This window comes from Pristiophorus japonicus, chromosome 11 (genome assembly GCF_044704955.1).
Source record: "Pristiophorus japonicus isolate sPriJap1 chromosome 11, sPriJap1.hap1, whole genome shotgun sequence".
NCBI classification, from domain to species: Eukaryota; Metazoa; Chordata; class Chondrichthyes; family Pristiophoridae; genus Pristiophorus; species Pristiophorus japonicus.
In genome coordinates this window covers 128,223,887-128,241,945 of record NC_091987.1, presented here as the reverse complement: position 1 = coordinate 128,241,945, position 18,059 = coordinate 128,223,887, and the positions used below count along the sequence as shown (strand labels likewise).

The 18,059-nt window shown below is 42.8% G+C and overlaps 1 protein-coding gene across 4 annotated transcripts in view; it reads right to left on the bottom strand.

Annotated features, from left to right (window-relative positions):
- Positions 1-18,059, bottom strand: part of cab39l (calcium binding protein 39-like) — a 91,610-nt gene that overhangs the window by 31,044 nt on the left and 42,507 nt on the right. For all 4 annotated transcript variants that reach the window (XM_070894035.1, XM_070894037.1, XM_070894036.1 and 1 more), the window contains 5 exons: positions 13,137-13,301; positions 6,111-6,229; positions 4,103-4,271; positions 3,066-3,125; positions 2,866-2,931 (listed from right to left, as the gene is read on the bottom strand). In XM_070894035.1, coding sequence (XP_070750136.1) covers positions 2,866-2,931; positions 3,066-3,125; positions 4,103-4,271; positions 6,111-6,229; positions 13,137-13,301 — 579 coding nt within the window. The remainder of the gene's footprint in view (positions 1-2,865; positions 2,932-3,065; positions 3,126-4,102; positions 4,272-6,110; positions 6,230-13,136; positions 13,302-18,059) is intronic.

The following is an 18,059-nucleotide window of genomic DNA, read 5'->3' as shown; positions in this document are numbered from 1 at the left end:
ATCACCAAGCTCTTTTATCTTAAATGAATTCATTTCAGGACAAAGCAAGCAGTGTGTGTTAACTGAACCTTATTAGCATACAAACAATGCATTGTCTCCGTGAATGCTTCCTCCACCGGGGCACTTTCTAGCTATCTATAGATTCTACCCCCAACCCAGCAAAATTAAATTGGAAGTACCCAGCCACATCTCAAATAGGATTTAAAATGCAATCGGTATTGTTCTGTCATGCCTATGTGCAACCAGATCAGTGGCACTGTACAGTAGACGACAAATTCTCAAACACAAATGCATGATGGAGTACAGTCGCTAAATAGGCAGACTGCTTGCCCGACATCCAGTGCTGGAGGAGCAGAAATTTTCTTCAATTAAATATTGGAAAGACCGAAGCCATTGCTTTCGGTCCCTGCCTCAAAATTCGTTCCCTAGTCACCGGCTTCATCCCTCTCCCCAACATCTGAGAGGCTGATCCACATTGTTCGCAACCTTGGTGTCATATTTGAGCCTGAAATTAGCTTCTGACCACATATCCATAGCATAACCAAGACCGCCTATTTCCACCTCCATAACATCGCCCGTCTTTGCTCCAGCTCATCGGCTGCTGAAACCCTCATCTATGCCTTTATTACCTCTAGACTTGATCCAATGCACCCCTGGCTGGCCTCCCACATTCTACCTCTGAAATTCCCTCCCTAAGCCTCTCCACCTCTCTTTCCACCTTTAAGACGCTCCTTAAAACCTACCTTTTTGACCAAGCTTTTGGTCATCTGCCCTAATTTTCTCCTTGTATCATGGTGTCATATTTTTGTCTTCTAATACTCCTGTGAAGTGCCTTGGAATGTTTTACTATGCTAAAAGTGCTATATAAATAAAAGTTGTTGTACAGTTAAGTGCTTTAGTCGTGTTTTGAGCATTACAGATATGCATTAAATGTTCAACGTTTGCAAACAATGTTTTATTACACACTTGGATACAAGGTTACTTTATTTTGAATAAATTAGATGAAGCTATTACTTTGACAGTAGACATTCTCAGTTTTGCTGTTAGCTGTGGTCAGATACTACAATACAATTGCTTGATGACCTTGGAAAGCCTACAATAGAGCAAGGTAATTTTTTTCATATTACATTAATTTACAGCACATAAACAAGCTATTTGGCTATGCCGGTGTTTATGCACTTCACGAGCCTCCTCCCACTCTATTTACTTCAGCTCACCCTATCAACATATCCTTCTATTCCTTTCTCCCTCATGTACTTATCTAGCTTCCCCTTAAATGCATCTATGCTGTTCACCTTAACTACTCCATGTGGTAGTGAGTTCAACATTATCACCATTTTGAGCGAAGACGTTCTCCTAAATGCCTTATTGGATTTATTAGTGACTATCTTATTTTGATGGCCTATAGTTTTGGGCTCCCCACAAGTGTAAAAATCTTATCTAAATCTACCCGATCGAACCCCTTCATAATTTTAAAGACCATTGCCAGGTCCCCTCAGTCTTCTCTTTTCTAAAGAAAAGAGCCCCAACCTATTCAGTCTTTCCTAAGTTCTGGTATCACCCTCAAATCTTTTTTGTACTTTCTCCAGTGTCTTGGTCATAATATTGACCATATTGCACAATATCCTTTTTGTATACCATGTACAAGATGCACTGCAGCAACTTGCCAAAGCTTCTCGGCCGCACCTCCCAAACCCATAACCTAGAAGGACAAGGGCAGCAGGTGCATGGGAACACCATCACCTGCAAGTTCCTCTCCAAGTTACATACCATCCTGATTTGGAAATATATCCTCGTTCCTTCATCGTCGCTGGGTCAAAAACCTGGAACTCCACCCCGCCCCCCCCGCCGGTAACAGCACTGTGGGAGTACCTTCATCACACAGACTGCAGCGGTTCATCATCGGCAGTCCCTCGAATCCAGGATGACTTGCTTCCACGCCAAAAAGATGTTTCAATGAAGGACCTAACATTCCAGGTCCCAAACTAAATCTTGAAGGGTGGAAGATGCCTTTGTGTTGATTTTTTTTAGTGTGTGGTGGCCAGAGCTAGGTCTTGGTCCAGTGGCTAAGATTAACCCGACAACTGGAGACCAGCTCTGCTGCACAGACCTAGTGCTCACACATATCGCAGTGTGGGCTGGCCCATGCTGCCCCTCGCCTCTTCCGGGCTCCGATCACATCCCTCTATAATCTCTCGCCGCTCCTTCACCCCGACCTCACCACTCCTGCTGTACCTGCCCACGCTCCAATCACCGACCTGGATCTTGGTGATGTCCAATCCAGTCGCCCTCTTCACTGCCGTCGATCTCCTGCTCCAGCACCGCTGCTCCCTAGAGTAGTATGCAGCCATGCTGCTCCTGCCGCTCCTCAGCCTGCTCCAATGGTGCTCGCAGGCCAGGGGCTGCGCAGACTGCTCGGCCAGGCCGCCACGCTGCTCCTTCTGCTCCCCGGCCTGCTCCCATGGTGCTCGCAGGCCGGAGGCCCTGCGGTTCAAGGAGGGAGCTCACCACCACCTTCTCAAGGGCAATTAGCAATGGGCAATTAGCGACACCCAATCTCGGAATGAATATAAAAAAAATATGGAGACCAGATCTATTCACAGTACTCCAAGTGTGGTCTAACCAAGGTTCTATATAAGTTTATCATTTCTCTGCTTTTGAATTCTATTCCCACGATAGATTAGTCACATGTACCATTTGAAACATAGCACGGCAGCCTACTGCCAATTTAAAGCCACCAAAATTATTTCCTTTAAAGGGGGGAAATCTAAATGAAGCAAGTAATTTGATAGATGTTGGCACTTGGTATACTTGTCTGTAAATATTAAGTATGGCACACAATTAAAACAAATCTTTTTTTATTACCTTTAAAGATTGTCTTTTTGTCACGTAGTTCTCAGAATGCAGTAACTTCTCATAGTCATTAAATACCTTGAATCAAAGAAAAATTAAATTTGATTAAATCAGAAATTTAGTTCTTTTAAAAACTTTATTAAACACTCAAAGTAAACATTAAAATACAAAGGGATTTAAGCCAAGTACCAGAATTGTTTTTGCTTACTTACCAGATCATAGTTCTGTTCTAAAAACTGTCCACACATGACCTTATGTCTGGTAAGCAAGTCCTGTAATAAAAGATGATAGAAAATAACTTTAAACCTGGAAAGAAATATAATTTACCTCAAAAAAATGAAACTAGCTGATGGGTTAATGCTCTTCAGTCCAGGTTCTTTCAAAAGGTGAAGTCTCGAAACTTGTGTGGAGTTTGGTTCTCAAGTCGGTATGTTTAAGTACAGAATACACACTTAGAAGTGGAACACCCAAACAGAACAGATATGGCAATTAGATCGAAGAAACATTTATGCAACTAATACACAATAATCCAGAGAACGGGAGTTCAAATCACACCAGGATTTGAGAATTTGAATTCAGCTTCAAGAGTCTGGAAGTAAAAAGCTGGTATCAGTAAAAGTGATCATGAAGCTGTCGGATTGTCATAAAAATCCAAATGGTTCACTATGCCCTTTAAAGAAGGAACCCCGCTGTTCTTAGCCGGTCTGGCCTATATGCGACGCTAGTCCTATACCAACATGGTTGACCCTTAACTGCACTCTGAAGTAGCCTAGCAAGCTGCTTAGAACAATAAAACCAGACAACTCCCTACCAAACAACATTGTGAATATTTCACCACACAGACTACAGTGGTTCAACAAAAAAGGTTCTTAATAAAGCTTTTTTTAAAAAAAAGTCGAAGTCAGCACATGAGCACTTCAGATGTGCAAATCCAAATAGATGTACCCACTATACAAGGACTACAAATTGATCGCACTCAAGTAAAAAGGGAATCTGGATTAGAACACCGTTTCCACTGCCATACTAGGTTACATTACTCGAATATTGAGATCCATTTCAAATCTACCATAAGGCGTAGGGAGGATCTACCAACATAAATTGGGATTCCTAATCCTGTGCAAGTAGGAGCGAATGCAAGGACACGATAGTGTGCAAAACATCAGCGATGCAACAGTTAGTATATCTGCACTACAAAAGAATGTACAATTAAACACAACAAAATAAATTAAGCTGTTGAGAAACAATTTACCTTAAATGTAGCAAAGGCATCTGAAGCAATGTCAAATGTTGACATTTCCACATATTTGAAGAAATCTCTAAAATGTTCTGAATAAAGGATTATTTTGGCAAGTGGTTCATGTCTGATGCATTCTCTCAGCATGATTCCACAGTTCAAGGCAATCTCTGGTGTTTCATACCTGAAGAGAGAATAATTTGGAGTACACACAAAGTATGAACATCAAGGTCAATTATCAGCAGCAGCAACATCACAGACTAAAGCACAAACTTTACATTTTTAAAAACAAGAGGCTTTGAAACTCATTAAAGTTTCAGTGGCAAACTGTGTTCAGTGACTTTCCTCCTCCTTTGTAATTTTCCCCTCAGGAACCATCCCTAATAACAACTTTCACAAAATACGGTAGCAGCAAAGATATGGATCAATATAAACACAGTCATCACTTAAAGTAGGACTTGGGAGGGAAATGGAAGAGATAATTACATATTTTTTGACTTCCACCATATAAAGCTTGCCCATAGGGCATGAATTAAAACGCCCAGCACAGCTATCCTTACTATGCATCTCGTGGACTCAAGCTTTCCACATCAATAAGCTATAATTTATTCCCATTAGTACAGTAATTTGCTCTTTATTCCTACAATTGTCATTCTTCAAAGTATTATTAATACAGTATCGAGCAGTCACAGTTGTGTGTTGACAACTATTTTAACTAAAAAAAAATAAATGAGTCTTCATAGCTCAAATCCCTTTCCAGCCCCCATTTCACCCCGCCCCCCCGCGCCCCTTCTAACAATGGTCAAGCCTTTTAAAAAAAAAGTGACCGCTTTGCTTTCCTTTCAGAACACCCGAAACATGAATCTGGGTTTTCCTTGCAGATACTGACTGACCTGCTGTGTATTTCCAGGACTACATTTTTACTTGCAGCTGGAAGTTATAGTACAACGATTGCAGATCAGTATCTTGCATTATGCCAATCCTGTATTCAGAGCACAGGAGCTAGGAAACACTTATGTACTGGTCCCAGAATGTGTCAGATGAAGAAATGGAGAAGATTGAAATGTAGTATCTGATCGAAGGTCAAAGATACGCCTGCTCAAAAGCAGGATTTGCGCCACAGATTTTAAAATGTTCAAAATATTTCTGTAAAAGTGGCATGGGAGAAAAATGGGGAATAGAAAGGGACTTAAGGAGCTATGAAGACTAATTTGTGTACCGGAACTGGGTCATTTAGACAGAGCAGGAAATGGAGAGATGGAGAATGAAGATTCCCCCTGTACTATTATAAAATTTCTTGGTTACACCGAAAAAATTGTGTTGACATCAACACACCCACTATAAGCGGTGGGGACTGCACTTCTAGGTCCAAAAATCAAAACATACAATGGATGCGTCATCTTTCAGGAGCCCACATCTGTATGTTACAAAGCAGCAAATGTTGTGCCATAAACTGAGCAGTTTATATGTTGTCATCTTGACTCAGACTGAACATGGACTTTAATTCAATTACATGTGGCTATTAAATAAGCCAGGGTATGAATTTTCATCTCGAAAGGTTAAAAACTGATTACAAGGTTCATCCAGCATTATTTGAATCAGGCAATGCAAAACAAAGGATATTGCATATTGTGAAATGAAAGGTCTACAAGCACAATTCATCATGGTCAGGACCTGTATTATCAGTACCTTTCAGTGAATTTTCCAGTAATATTTCTTATATTATAAGATTTGAATCTGGTACCTAATCGTTATAACTTCAAAATTTCTAGACTACTTTACACATAATTTCCTAGATAGGGGCCTCCAAGAACACCAATAATTTTTTATAAAACACAGTACAGCCCAATGTATTGAAGTAAAATACCAGTTTTTGGTCTTAATGACCACCTTGCTATTATGCCAAAGGCTCACAGACACCCATATCACAGGTTCAATAATCAATTTATTTTCATGAAAACTTGTATGCGCTCATCATTTATATTACATTAACTCTTTTTAGATACCGGTGGATAGTACGTACCCCTTCAGCAGCATAAACAAGATTTGCTCGTGTGAACATATATATTCCACTGTTGGAGTGCGAGTACCGATCTGTCTCCGCAAAATGTTGTTGAAGATCTGGGTAACATCCTTCTTCCCCTATTTCATGAAATATGTGATAATAGACAAAAGCCTGACATTAGTATAGGACTATTTTTAAAACAATTATAACAGCATGAAAATGTAGTCATTAGACCTGACAACTTAAGATTTTAAAACAACCAATTAACTACTCAAAACCAAAAATCTGATTCCTTGATTGGATAACTCAATGCTTAAAATGATACCTTCAAAACTGCCATGTTAATTTGTTCACAGATCAGTTTTGCTTGTGTTAGAGTAACCAATAAGCAAAATAAAGCAAAACTAAGACTAAGCAGTATCAATTTGCAATGGTAAGATTTCTAATGCATGTGGATGGGTGTCTATTTAATAAGTGTTTAAAATAGTGCATGTGATTACCTAGGCTATCGACTTGCTCGTTCTTTGAATGTCTATATTAACAGATGTACAAGTTATTTAAAGAGGATAAACCATCAGGATATTGTCCCCTTCACAATTTTGAGTGATATTCAGGAGTGACTAGTCGTTCTTAGAATTAAAAGTATGAGAGAAGACCTTGTATTTTAGTAGCCTTGCAGCTGGACGTGGGCAGAAAACCTCCAATGAATGATTAATAATCAGACCACCTTTTCCTCCCTTGGGCAGTGGATACATTTTCAAATGGTGCAGAAATTGCGGTCGGATGCTTCCGACCTGAAAAATATCTATAAACTTACCTGGTGGTCTGGGAGACTCGGAGACTTGCGGTCCTGGGCCTCTATGCAAAGACCTGCGTAGAGGCCCACGTATCCCAGGGACGCAGGCGCTTCTCACGCGTCCCTGGGATCACGTGGGCCGGCCCAACCAAAGTAGAGTATTCCCATTCATACATGTGAGTTCCGTATATACGGAAGCACCATAAGTATGAATGGGAAAACCGCCAAAAACACAAACAATATATATATATATTTTTAATATCACATTTAAAATTAATCAAAATGAAATTTAATTATTTAAAACAAAAATGATTTAAAAAATTTACATATTCTGAAGGTCTAAAAATAAACTTTGGTATTGCATTTGGGGAGGTCTAACAAGGAAAGGAAATACACATTAAATGGTACGACACTGAAAAGTATAGAGGAACAAAGGGACTTTGGAGTGCAGGTCCACAGATCCCTGAAGGTAGCAGGCCAGGTAGATAAGAAGTGGTTAAGGCGGCATGTGGAATACTTGCCTTTATTAGTCGAGGCATGGAATACAAGAGCAGGGAGGTTAGGCTTGAACCATATAAAACACTGGATTGGCTGCAGCTGGAGTACTATGTGCAGTTCTGGTCACCACATTACAGGAAAGATGTGATTGCACTGGAAAGGGTGCCGAGGAGATTTACAAGAATATTGCCTGGGCTGGAGAATTTTGGCTATGAGGAAAGATTGGAAATGCTGGGTCTGTTTTCTTTGGAGCAGAGGAGGCTAAGGGGAGACCTGATTGAGGTGTATAAAATTATGAGGGGCCTGGATGGAGTGGATAGGAAGGACCCATTTCCCTTGGCAGAGGAGTCAACAACCAGGGGGAACAGATTTAAAGTAATTGGGGGGAGGTTGAGGAGATAGGAGGGGAAATTTCTTCAGCTAGAGGGTCGTGGGGGTCTGGAACTCACTGCCTGAAAGGGTGGTAGAGGCACGAACCATCACCACTTTTAAAAAAAAGACTTGATGTGCACTTAACCCACAGGGCTCCGGAACAAGAGCTGGAAAGTGGGATTAGGTTGGATAGATCTTGGTCGGCCGGCGCAGACACAATGGGCTGAAATGGCCTCTTTCCGTGCTCTATGATTCTCCGCCCGCAGAGACCTTTTACTTCTAGATGCTGCGATCTGTCAAGAGAATTCTTGACAGATCACAAGTTCCGGGTTTAGGCACATGCGCATGCCTAAACCCAGAACTTGCAGAACCACTACAGATGTGTGCGCATCTCGTAGGGGCCGCAAATTCAGAGCCATTGTGTGCCTTTTTGGTGGCATTGCTTTCTCATAAATGCAGCACTTTACTTTTATCTACAGTAAACTGGCTTGCTTCTTTTTGCTATCATGCCTCAGTTTTTTTAAGGAGGTAACAACTGAGACCACTGATGCAATAAGGAAGAGAAAAAGCCACAGAAACAGGAAGTTCCAAGCCAGAGACTCAACCAAATCCCAGTATGAATGACAACTTTGTCGGTGAACTACATTTCAAAGTATGAAAAAAAAGCATACATAATCAGGAAATAAGATTCTCGATCATTCATTAAGCCACCATGTATAGTTATGCCAAACTATGGCCTCATTTTGATGTCGTGAAGCACTATTCATCCGTTTAGTTGTCAAATCAAGACAATATTTTTGTGAAAAGCATGTAAGGACCTTCATATGCAAGACATCTACATGGGAGAAAAAGACAAACCCTTTACTTATTGGCTGATTATATGATTATAGTATAACAACTTATACTGAAATAGCACATTTAATGTAATAAAATGTCACAAGGCATTTCACAGAAGTGTTTCCAAAAAAAAAAAAAATCGAGCAACTCAAGATGTTGGGTCAGATAACCAAAAGCTTGGTCAAAGAGGTAGGTTTTAAGCAGCATTTTAGAGGAAAGAGAGAGGCAGAGAAATTTAGGGAGGGAATTCCAGAGCTTAGGACCTAGGCAGCTGAAGGCATGACCGCCAACGGTGGAACAATTAAAATCGAGGATATTCAAAAAGCCAGAATAGGCAGAGCGCAGAGGTCTAGGAGGATTATAGGGCTGAGGAGATTATGGAGATAAGGAGGGGCGAGGCCATGGAGGGATTGAGAACAAGGATGAGAATTTTAAAATCAAGACATTGCTTAACTGGGAACCAATGTAGATCAGCAAGCACAGGGGAGATGGGTGAGCGGGACTTGATGCGAGTTAGCACATGGGCAGCAGTTTTGGATGACCTCAAGTTTATGTAGAGTCATCATCATCATAGGCGGTCCCTCGAACGAGGATGACTTGCTTCCACATGAGTTCACAGATGTTTCAATGAAGTGTGTGTGTTTGGACCTTTTCCATGCCATGACTTTCTAGCAACAATGGTGCCAAATTAGCATATCCCAAAAACAAATTGTATTTATAAAGCATCCCAAAGTGCTTCACAGGGATGTCATCAAAAATACATGCCAAAGCAATGAAGACCTGGTAACTACATGTTTATGGGCATTAAGCCTTGCAAGAGTAAAAAGTACGAATGTAGAAGAATGGACCTCACTATAATTAAGTTGGGCTTAAATCCAAAAAGTCAGTCACACGACAGCAAATAGTTTGACGCTTTGTTAACATTAATTCAAATAAAATATTACTTTGCTACGAACATTAAAGTAAAGGGCTAGAGAAGAGTTTATTTCCCATCATCACATGGAAGGAAATAGTTCCTGTTCACTGAAAGCTTTATTTATATCTACTGAAAAAAAAAATCAACTCTGTCCATATTTAATTTTTTATTGGCCTGTTAGCTGAAGCCAACAAGGGATCACTCTGTTCTACAATCCAATTGGTCTGCAGGATGAAGTCAATGCTGAAGCCTAGTTATAGGCCTCAAATGGGGGAAGAGAACATAATGCAGAGCATTGCATTCTGGATCTCTTTAGCACAGCTGCACAATTTTTTCTGTAGCCAGGCTCGCCCTTATAGACCGCTAATTTCATCTGTACACATTTACTAAATCAAGCCCATCACAGCCAGTATAAATGTGAATGGCCGCCACATTACACTCCAATACTTATCTGTCTATGTCACACTCCAGCTCTCTGCTAGAATGGTTAACATGAGACAGAGAGTCGAACAATCAACACTACTCTGATCTATGCCCTGGATTAGGCTGTTTAAATTCAGAGGGCCCTAAAATATAGGAATTATTTGACCTCAGTGTGAGTTCAGTAGAATACTGCATTAGTTCTACAGACAAAAAAAAATGTATCTCTACATATTTCAGGTTATCTCTGAATTTCCCCATTCCCACTAATTCTAATCCCAGAGATGGTCCCAGCAGAAATATATGCAACAGAGAACCACATTCTTCTCTTCTCTTCCCTGCCCAAGAGTAATAGCAGCCCGAGACAGTGGGGACCCAGGTCCAGTGTCCAATTGAAACTCCAGGCAGAAAATTAGGCCCATCAGTTATGCCTTCAAATCCTATTTTGGGAAGAGCAGCAAATAAAATGACTGCAGTGCAGAAGGGTATTCCCAGTCTTAAGTCAGTCCAGGAAGACAGGAAATTGTTAATTTTTCACCCATTAAGTATTGTAACAACCAGCACAATCTCCAGGTTCAGAATAGGTGCAAAAATAGGATGTAAATTCACTCACTTTGTACAAATGGCCAAAATAAATCATACCAAGTTTGTACATAAAATAATAAAGGAATAAATCACCAAGTGGGTTAGAACAAGGCCATTTTACTTCTGAGTACACAAGCTCAAATGTGCTGCACAATGATTTAATGAAAACTACTTCTCTGCCAGGGGACCCAAATTAAAATGAAAATCACATCCACCTGAAATTGGGTTATTATTCTACAGCACCATAATTCATACCAACTTACTGTCTCCCCAGACCACAAGGAGAGATGGAAATGCCACATTATCACAGTTCGGAATTGCTCTCTGGCTTACAAAGTGAAGGCAGAGCTTCATGTGCAATGCCATACAACATGGGAGTACTCAATATTGACAAATGGAAAAGTTCTCTATTCCTCAGCAGACATCTGGATTATAAATCTAAATTACTGTGCTTTAAAAAGAAACCTTTTGAACCAAAGACCCCAGATCTAACCTTAGCTTGTTAATATGTCCAGGACCTCCATTCACAATCTAGAAGTAAACTGGTGTTTACAACAATCTCAGGCTTTATCTTCAAAGGTCACAAGATATGCTAGGGCAACCATCATAGCACTACTTAAACAAAAAACTTAAATACAACAAACAAACAAGCTGGGATGGTTTGACAGTAAGCCCAAAAACAAGAAGGTGCTTCATACATATCCAAAACATCCATTACTGTTCATCATGTTTTTCTTTTCTTTTTCCATTGTCAGGGCGCAAGTCTGTGGGTAGGTCAAGATAACCAAACTGTCCAGTCAAGGAGGCAGTCAGTACAATGAACAATGTGCAAATGATACCAGAGGTGCAAATTTCCAGAGAAGTAATCTGCTGTTTAGCACTATCAACTTCAGAAAATACAAAAGAAGGAACAAAGTAACCGGTGGTTATATAATAAAATATGAAACAAACTTCTGCGAGAGCAGCAACATTCTCCTTTTGCTTCAAAGAATCCTTATTTTATCTTAATTGTAGCCAACTATATCTAGAGTTGTACGAACAAGTTACACTCATCAGACGGAATAGATGAAAAAGCTCACGGATGTTAAACATAGACCCTGTAATTTAAACGGAGACCACCTATATAGGGGCCCACTTTTTAAGCATTTTCCCTTCCATCTCAGTTAAAATCCAATGCCCAAAGTAATGAAAACTGCCGTAAATATCAGAAACACAGATTGACCTTTTATAAAAATCATATAAATTTACGGCACAGAAGGAGGCCATTCGGCCCACCCCATCTGTGCGGGCTGAAAAAAGCTATCAGCCTAATTGCACTTTCCAGCTCTTGGTCCGTAGCCTTGTAGGTGACGGCACTTCAAGTGCAAATCCAAATACTTTTTAAATGCAATGAGGGTTTCTGCCTCGAACACCCTTTCAGGCAGTGTGTTACAGATCCCCACCATCCTCTGGGTGAAAATAAGTTCCTCTCATTGTCCCTCTAATCCCACTACCAATTACATTAAATCTATGCCCCCTGGTTTTTGACCTTGAGAAGTCGGTCCTTCCTATCCACTCTCAATTTTATACACCTCAATTAAATCTCCCTTCCATCTCCTCTGTTCCAAAGAAAACAATCCCAGGCTATCCAATCTTTTCTCATAGCTAAAATTCTCCAGTTCTGGCAACATCCTCATACATCTTCTCTGTACCCGTTCTAGTAAATCCTCGTAAATCTTCTCTGTCTCCAGTGCAATCACATCTTTCCTGTAATATTGTAACCAGAACTGTACACAGTACTCTTGCTGTGGCCTAACTAATGTTTTATGCAGTTCAAGCATAATCTCCCTGCTCTCATATTCTATGCCTCCGCAATAAAGGAAAGTACCCCATATGCCTTCTTAACCACCATACCTACCAGTTCTGCTACCCTCAGAGATCTGTGTACGTGCACCCCAAGGTCCCTCTGCAGTTCTCCGTATATCCTACCATTTATTGTGTATTCCCTTGCCTAGTTAGCCCTCCCCAAATGCATTACTTCACACTTCACCAGACCGAACTCCATTTTCCACTTTTCTGCCCAGTCCATTGATATTTTCCTGCACTCTACAGCTTTCTTCCTCACCATCAACCACATGGACAATTTTTGTTTCTTCTGCAAACTGCTTAATCATGTCCCCTACATTGAAGTCTAGATCGTTGATACGTACACCGCAAAAAGCAAGGGACCAAGTACGGAAACCCTACGGAACTGCACTGGAAACCGCTTTCTATTCCCCAAAACACCTGATCATTACCCTTTACTTCCTGCCACTGAGCTAATTTTGGATCCAACTTGCCATTTTCCCTTGGATCCCATTGGCTTTTACTTTTCTGACCAATCTGCCATGTGGGACCTTGTCTAAAGCCTTGCTAAAATCCACGTAGACTACATCAAACGCACCGCCTCATCGACCCTCTTCGTTACTTCCTCAAAAAAATCAAGTTAGTCAGAAACCACCTTTCCTTAACAAATCTATGCTGACTTTCCTTAATTAAACTTGGAAATGTCCATGGGGCATTCAGTTAGCTACCTAAAACATCTCTCTCATTACAGCATAGCCATCACAAGGACTAAATACACTGCTTCAGGATTACTTACCTCAAAGTCTATCAGTTGCAAGTGTGCAATTAATGAGATCAGCAGTCCGCTATTGTATAGCTCCTGTGCCAACTGTGCAACTGTTTCAGTCTGAGGCTCCTTATCATTGGTACCACATAGTATCTCTTTCATGGTTAGCAGGCATTTTGACACTTCCTCGGAGGCCTACGATGAAAATAAAAAGATAAAGATAAATTAAACTGATGTTCAAGGTACAGCAAGGGGAAAAAAGTAAAGCTAGCAAAATCTGGAGAGAGATCAATTGGGTCAAAAGATTAAAATCAGTAAAACATTAAAATAGGAAATTGGTGGAATGAACTTTCTGGTGATGCATCTATTGCAACATGTGCAGATGCAAGATTAATTTCAGAAATTAAACCAAGAAAAATAGCATGAACTGAAGAGATAAATACATTATAAAATTTACTGCAATAAACATCATTTCCAAATATTTAGTACCATTATCGACACCATAAAGTATAGTACGTTAAGAAATTCCCTCATTAATTGAGCTGGAAAGGTGATCTGCTCCCAAGCCTTTGTCAATGTCACTCTTGATGCTTTAGATTGATTTCACTTCGTGGGAGAAAGCACCTCATCAGTGCTCAAAGCCTATGCCAGGTGCCACAAAAAAGATAATCTACTTGAAGCATCTTGCCGTTATGTAAATAATATACATCCCCCATCCAAGTATCGGTCAGTTTAAACAGTTGTAAGGAAATCATGCAAAGAAAAACATTGTGACATTGCAATTAGGTGGTGTCACACGGTCTACTCGTACTGGAATTACGAGAAATTAGCTAACCACTTGACATTAGCACCACCCTCTAACAAAAAAACCGAAACCCTCTAATTCTCCATGCACTGTAGATGCACACCAAAGTCGTGCATATTTGGGAGGGAGTGGTGGGTAAATTGTCTTGCAGGAACCAAAAACAAACACAGCTCACAGGACCAAATCTTCTAAAGGGCTTGTCTTATGCACCAAATATATCTAGATAGTCGTGCTTAATAAACATGAGGGATAATTTCTTGTGACAGTCTTGATGATTTCAATATCATGACAAGGAATGATTCAGTTTCCTCAGACAAAGTCCCCACACCCACTTTCAAAACTGCTGGTCCTTGAAAACCCGGCCTCAAAAACCGACCTCCAAATTCCCTTTCCTTTCCAAAGTTCTTGAACATTTTGTCGCTTCACAAATCTGTATCCATTTCATTCGCAACTCCACACATGAATCTCTCCAATCAGCTTTCCACACCGCCATAGCACTGAAATGGTTTTAACTAAAGACACAAATCACGTTCTCAGTGACTGACCATGCTGCATTATCCCTCAACCTATCTGTAGCTTCTGACATGATTAACCACACCATCGTCCGCTAATATCGTTCTTCAGCTTGGTGGGACTGCCCACACTTGAGGGCCCAAGTTTCGGCTGGAGTTGCTCCTATTTTTTTGGAGCAACTAGTTTAGTTTGGAGTATCATAGAAATCGCAATTCTCGGCATTTAGTTTGCTCCAGTTACAGTCAGTTAGTTTAGTTTCGTCTTAGTTCCTATTTTTTTCCCAAAAGGGGGAGTTACCAGCCACTTACGCCTGTTTTGCAAGTTTAGGTAGCGAAAAGTTACTCCAAACTAACGGAGAACGGAGTAAGTGCCAATTTTTGTACTCTCAGAAAAACCTTGCGAACACCTTAGAATTAGGCACAGGTAGCCAGAGATTTGCCGGGGGAGGGGGGGGCGGGACGGCAGAAAGAGTTAGGGGATTTCCCATAACATTAAACACTTCACTTTTATCAATAAAGAGCCATCAATAATAAATGATAAATAAATCAACCAATCAAAAATAATTTTTTAAAAATCAACAACAAATTTAGTTTCTACTCACCTACTGCAGCACCTATCCGTTCGGGAGCACAGGGAGCCCTCCAACAGCCTGCCGAAGAGCTGCTCGGGCGGGCCCGCTGCCGAGTAGTTCGGGCAGGCCCCCGCCGCCGAAGCGGTGCTGGTCGGGTGGGGCCCCGCCACCGGGGAGGAGTTTGGGCGGGGCCCCGCCACCGGGGAGGAGTTTGGGCGGGGCCCCGCCGCCGAAGAGCTGCTGGTCGTGCGAGGCCCGTTGCCGGTCGGGCGAGCCCCGGTGCCGAGGAGGTAAGGGCACTAGCGACGAGGCGAGGGACGGTGAGGCAGGCAGGCCGCTCAGCCCTGGATAGGGACGGTGAACATCGCGACGCCCCTTCGGCCAGCGTTAGGGTTGCCCGGAGGCAGGACGCGTTGGGAGGGCCAGGAGCTTCTGCACACACGCGCGGACTCCATTGCACACGCGCACAGCTGCCGGTACTCTCTTCGGCGCACGGTTGTAGCTCCGCCCCCAGCTACTTGTGCTGAGCTGCGCCGACTGCTAAACAGGCCTGCTGAACACCAAGAATTGCGAAGTAAGTTTTAGGCGCGCTTTTAATTCTACATAATAGGCGGGCCTCTCGGAGGTGTGCCGTTCTGCGGGACAGCCTAAACTTGGGTCCCTGATTCCACTCGTAGCAATCGAATCCTAGCCAAACCATCTCCAGCAATAGCTTCCCTTCTTGTCCCTCAGGAGTCCTTCACAGATCGATCCTTGCCACCCCAGCCCCCACCTCCTCTAACTCCTCTTGCAACAGCTACATACATGGGGTCAGCTTCCACATGTTCACTGACACCTCCCAGCTCTACTTCTCCACCATTGCCCCAGATGCCTCCACTGCCTCGATGCTGTCAGACTGCTCCTCTCGATGAGGTGGAACTTCCTTCAGCTAAACAGCGAGAAGACTGAAACTATCCGTTTTTGCTATGACCCCCGCCACAAACTGTACCCTTGCCACCAACCCCATTCCCCACCGTAACAGCGCTCTCAGCCAAATGTTCATAACCACTTCTCAACCAGGAAACACCAGGACTGGCTTGATGAGAATGACCAGGAGATCCAAGAACTAATAAATCGCAAGTGCAGGACATTTCTGAACCTAAGACAACCCAACTTGGGAGCAGCAAAGCAGCATTACAGACGGCTTACGGCCGAGGTCCAACAAAAAACCCATGGCCTAAAGAATAGGTGGTGGATGGAGAAAGTACAGGAGATTCAGCAGCTAGCAGACAGCCATGATGTGCGAGGATTCTTCACAGTCAAGGCCACCGACGGCCCAAGCACCCAAGGCCCCACCCCACTGCTGGCCAAGAACGGGGAAACACTCATCAAGGACACTGAGGCAGTCAGGAACACTTCGAAGATCTCCTTAACCGAGACTCTGCCTTTGACTCGAGTGTCCTCAACTCCATTCCACAGCATGCTACCTACCAGCACCTCAGTAAAACCCCAGCCCTGCACGAGGTAGAAAAGACCATCCATCAGCTCAAGAACAAGGCAACGGGAGCGGATGGAATCCCCACTGAGGCACTAAGTATGGCAGAGAAGCACTACTGTCATGAATGCATGACCTCATCTCTCTCAGCTGGAAGGAAGAGAGCATGCCGGAAGATCTCAGAGATGCAGTAATTGTGATTATCTTTTTAAAAAAGTGGACTGCGGCGACTACAGAGGAATCTCTCAGTTATCAGCCACTGGGAAAGTTATCGCTAGAATTCTCCTCAACTGTCTTCTCCGTGGCTGGGGAGTTGCTCCCGGAGTCAGTGCGGATTCCGTCCACTGCGGGGTACAACAGACATGATCTTTACGGCACGACAACTGCAAGAGAAATGCAGGGAACAGCACCAATCCTTGTACATGGCCTTCTTTCACCTTACAAAGGCCTTTGACACTGTTAACCGTGAGGGACTATGCAGCATTTCGGCTGCCCCCAAAAGTTTGTCGCCATCCTCCGTGACAATACGCAAGCCGTGATCCTGTCCAACGGATCAATCACAGACCCAATCCACTTCCGGACCGGGGTCAAGCAGGGCTGAGTCATCGCGCCAACCCTCTTCTCGATCTTCCTCGCTGCAAAGTATAGTAAGACACCTCAAATCGTTGGAGAAATACCACCAACGATGTCTCCACAAGATCCACAAGATCCTGCAAATCCCCTAGAAGGACAGATGCACCAACGTTAGCTTCCTATCGAAGCACAGACCACACTCGACCAGCTCCTTTGGGCGGTCACATCGTTCGCATGCCTGACACAAGACTCCCAAAGCAAGTGCTCTACTCTGAACTCCTACACGGCTAGCGAGCCCCAGGTGGGCAGAGGAAACGTTTCAAGGACACCCTCAAAGCCTCCTTGATAAAATGCAACATTCCCACCAACACCTGGGAATCTCTGGCCAAAGGCCGCCCTAAGTGGAGGAAGAGCATCCAGGAAGGCACTCAGCACCTTGCGTCTCGTTGCCGAGAGCATGCAGAAATCAAGCGCAGACAGCGGAAGGAGCATGCGGCAAATGAGACTCCCCACCCACCCTTTCCTTCAACAACTGTCTGTCCCATCTGTGAGAGACTGTAATTCCCATGTTGGACTGTTCAGTCACCTAAGAATTCACTTTTAGAGTGGAAGCAAGTCTTCCTCGATTTTGAGGGACTGCCTATCATGATGATCATATGAGATAAAAGTCCGAGGAATGGAGAGTTCAGAGGTTATAAAGATTACGAGGGGCGAGGCTATGAAGAGATTTAAACATGAGGGCGAGATTTAGAAATTTAAGGAGGACTGAGAGCCAGTGTAAGTAAGCAAGGGTAAGTGATGGGTGACTGGGACTTGGAGCAGGGTAGGGTGTGGGCAGTAGATTTTACCATGAGCTGAAGTTTAGAGGATGGGAGGCTGGCCAGGGTAGCATTGGAAGAGTCAAGTCTGGAGCTGACACTGGCATGGATGAGGGTTTAGATAGCAGATGGGAGATGTTCTGGAGGTAGAAGTAGACAGCCTTTGCGATGTGGAGCATATGGGATAATTTCAACTTGA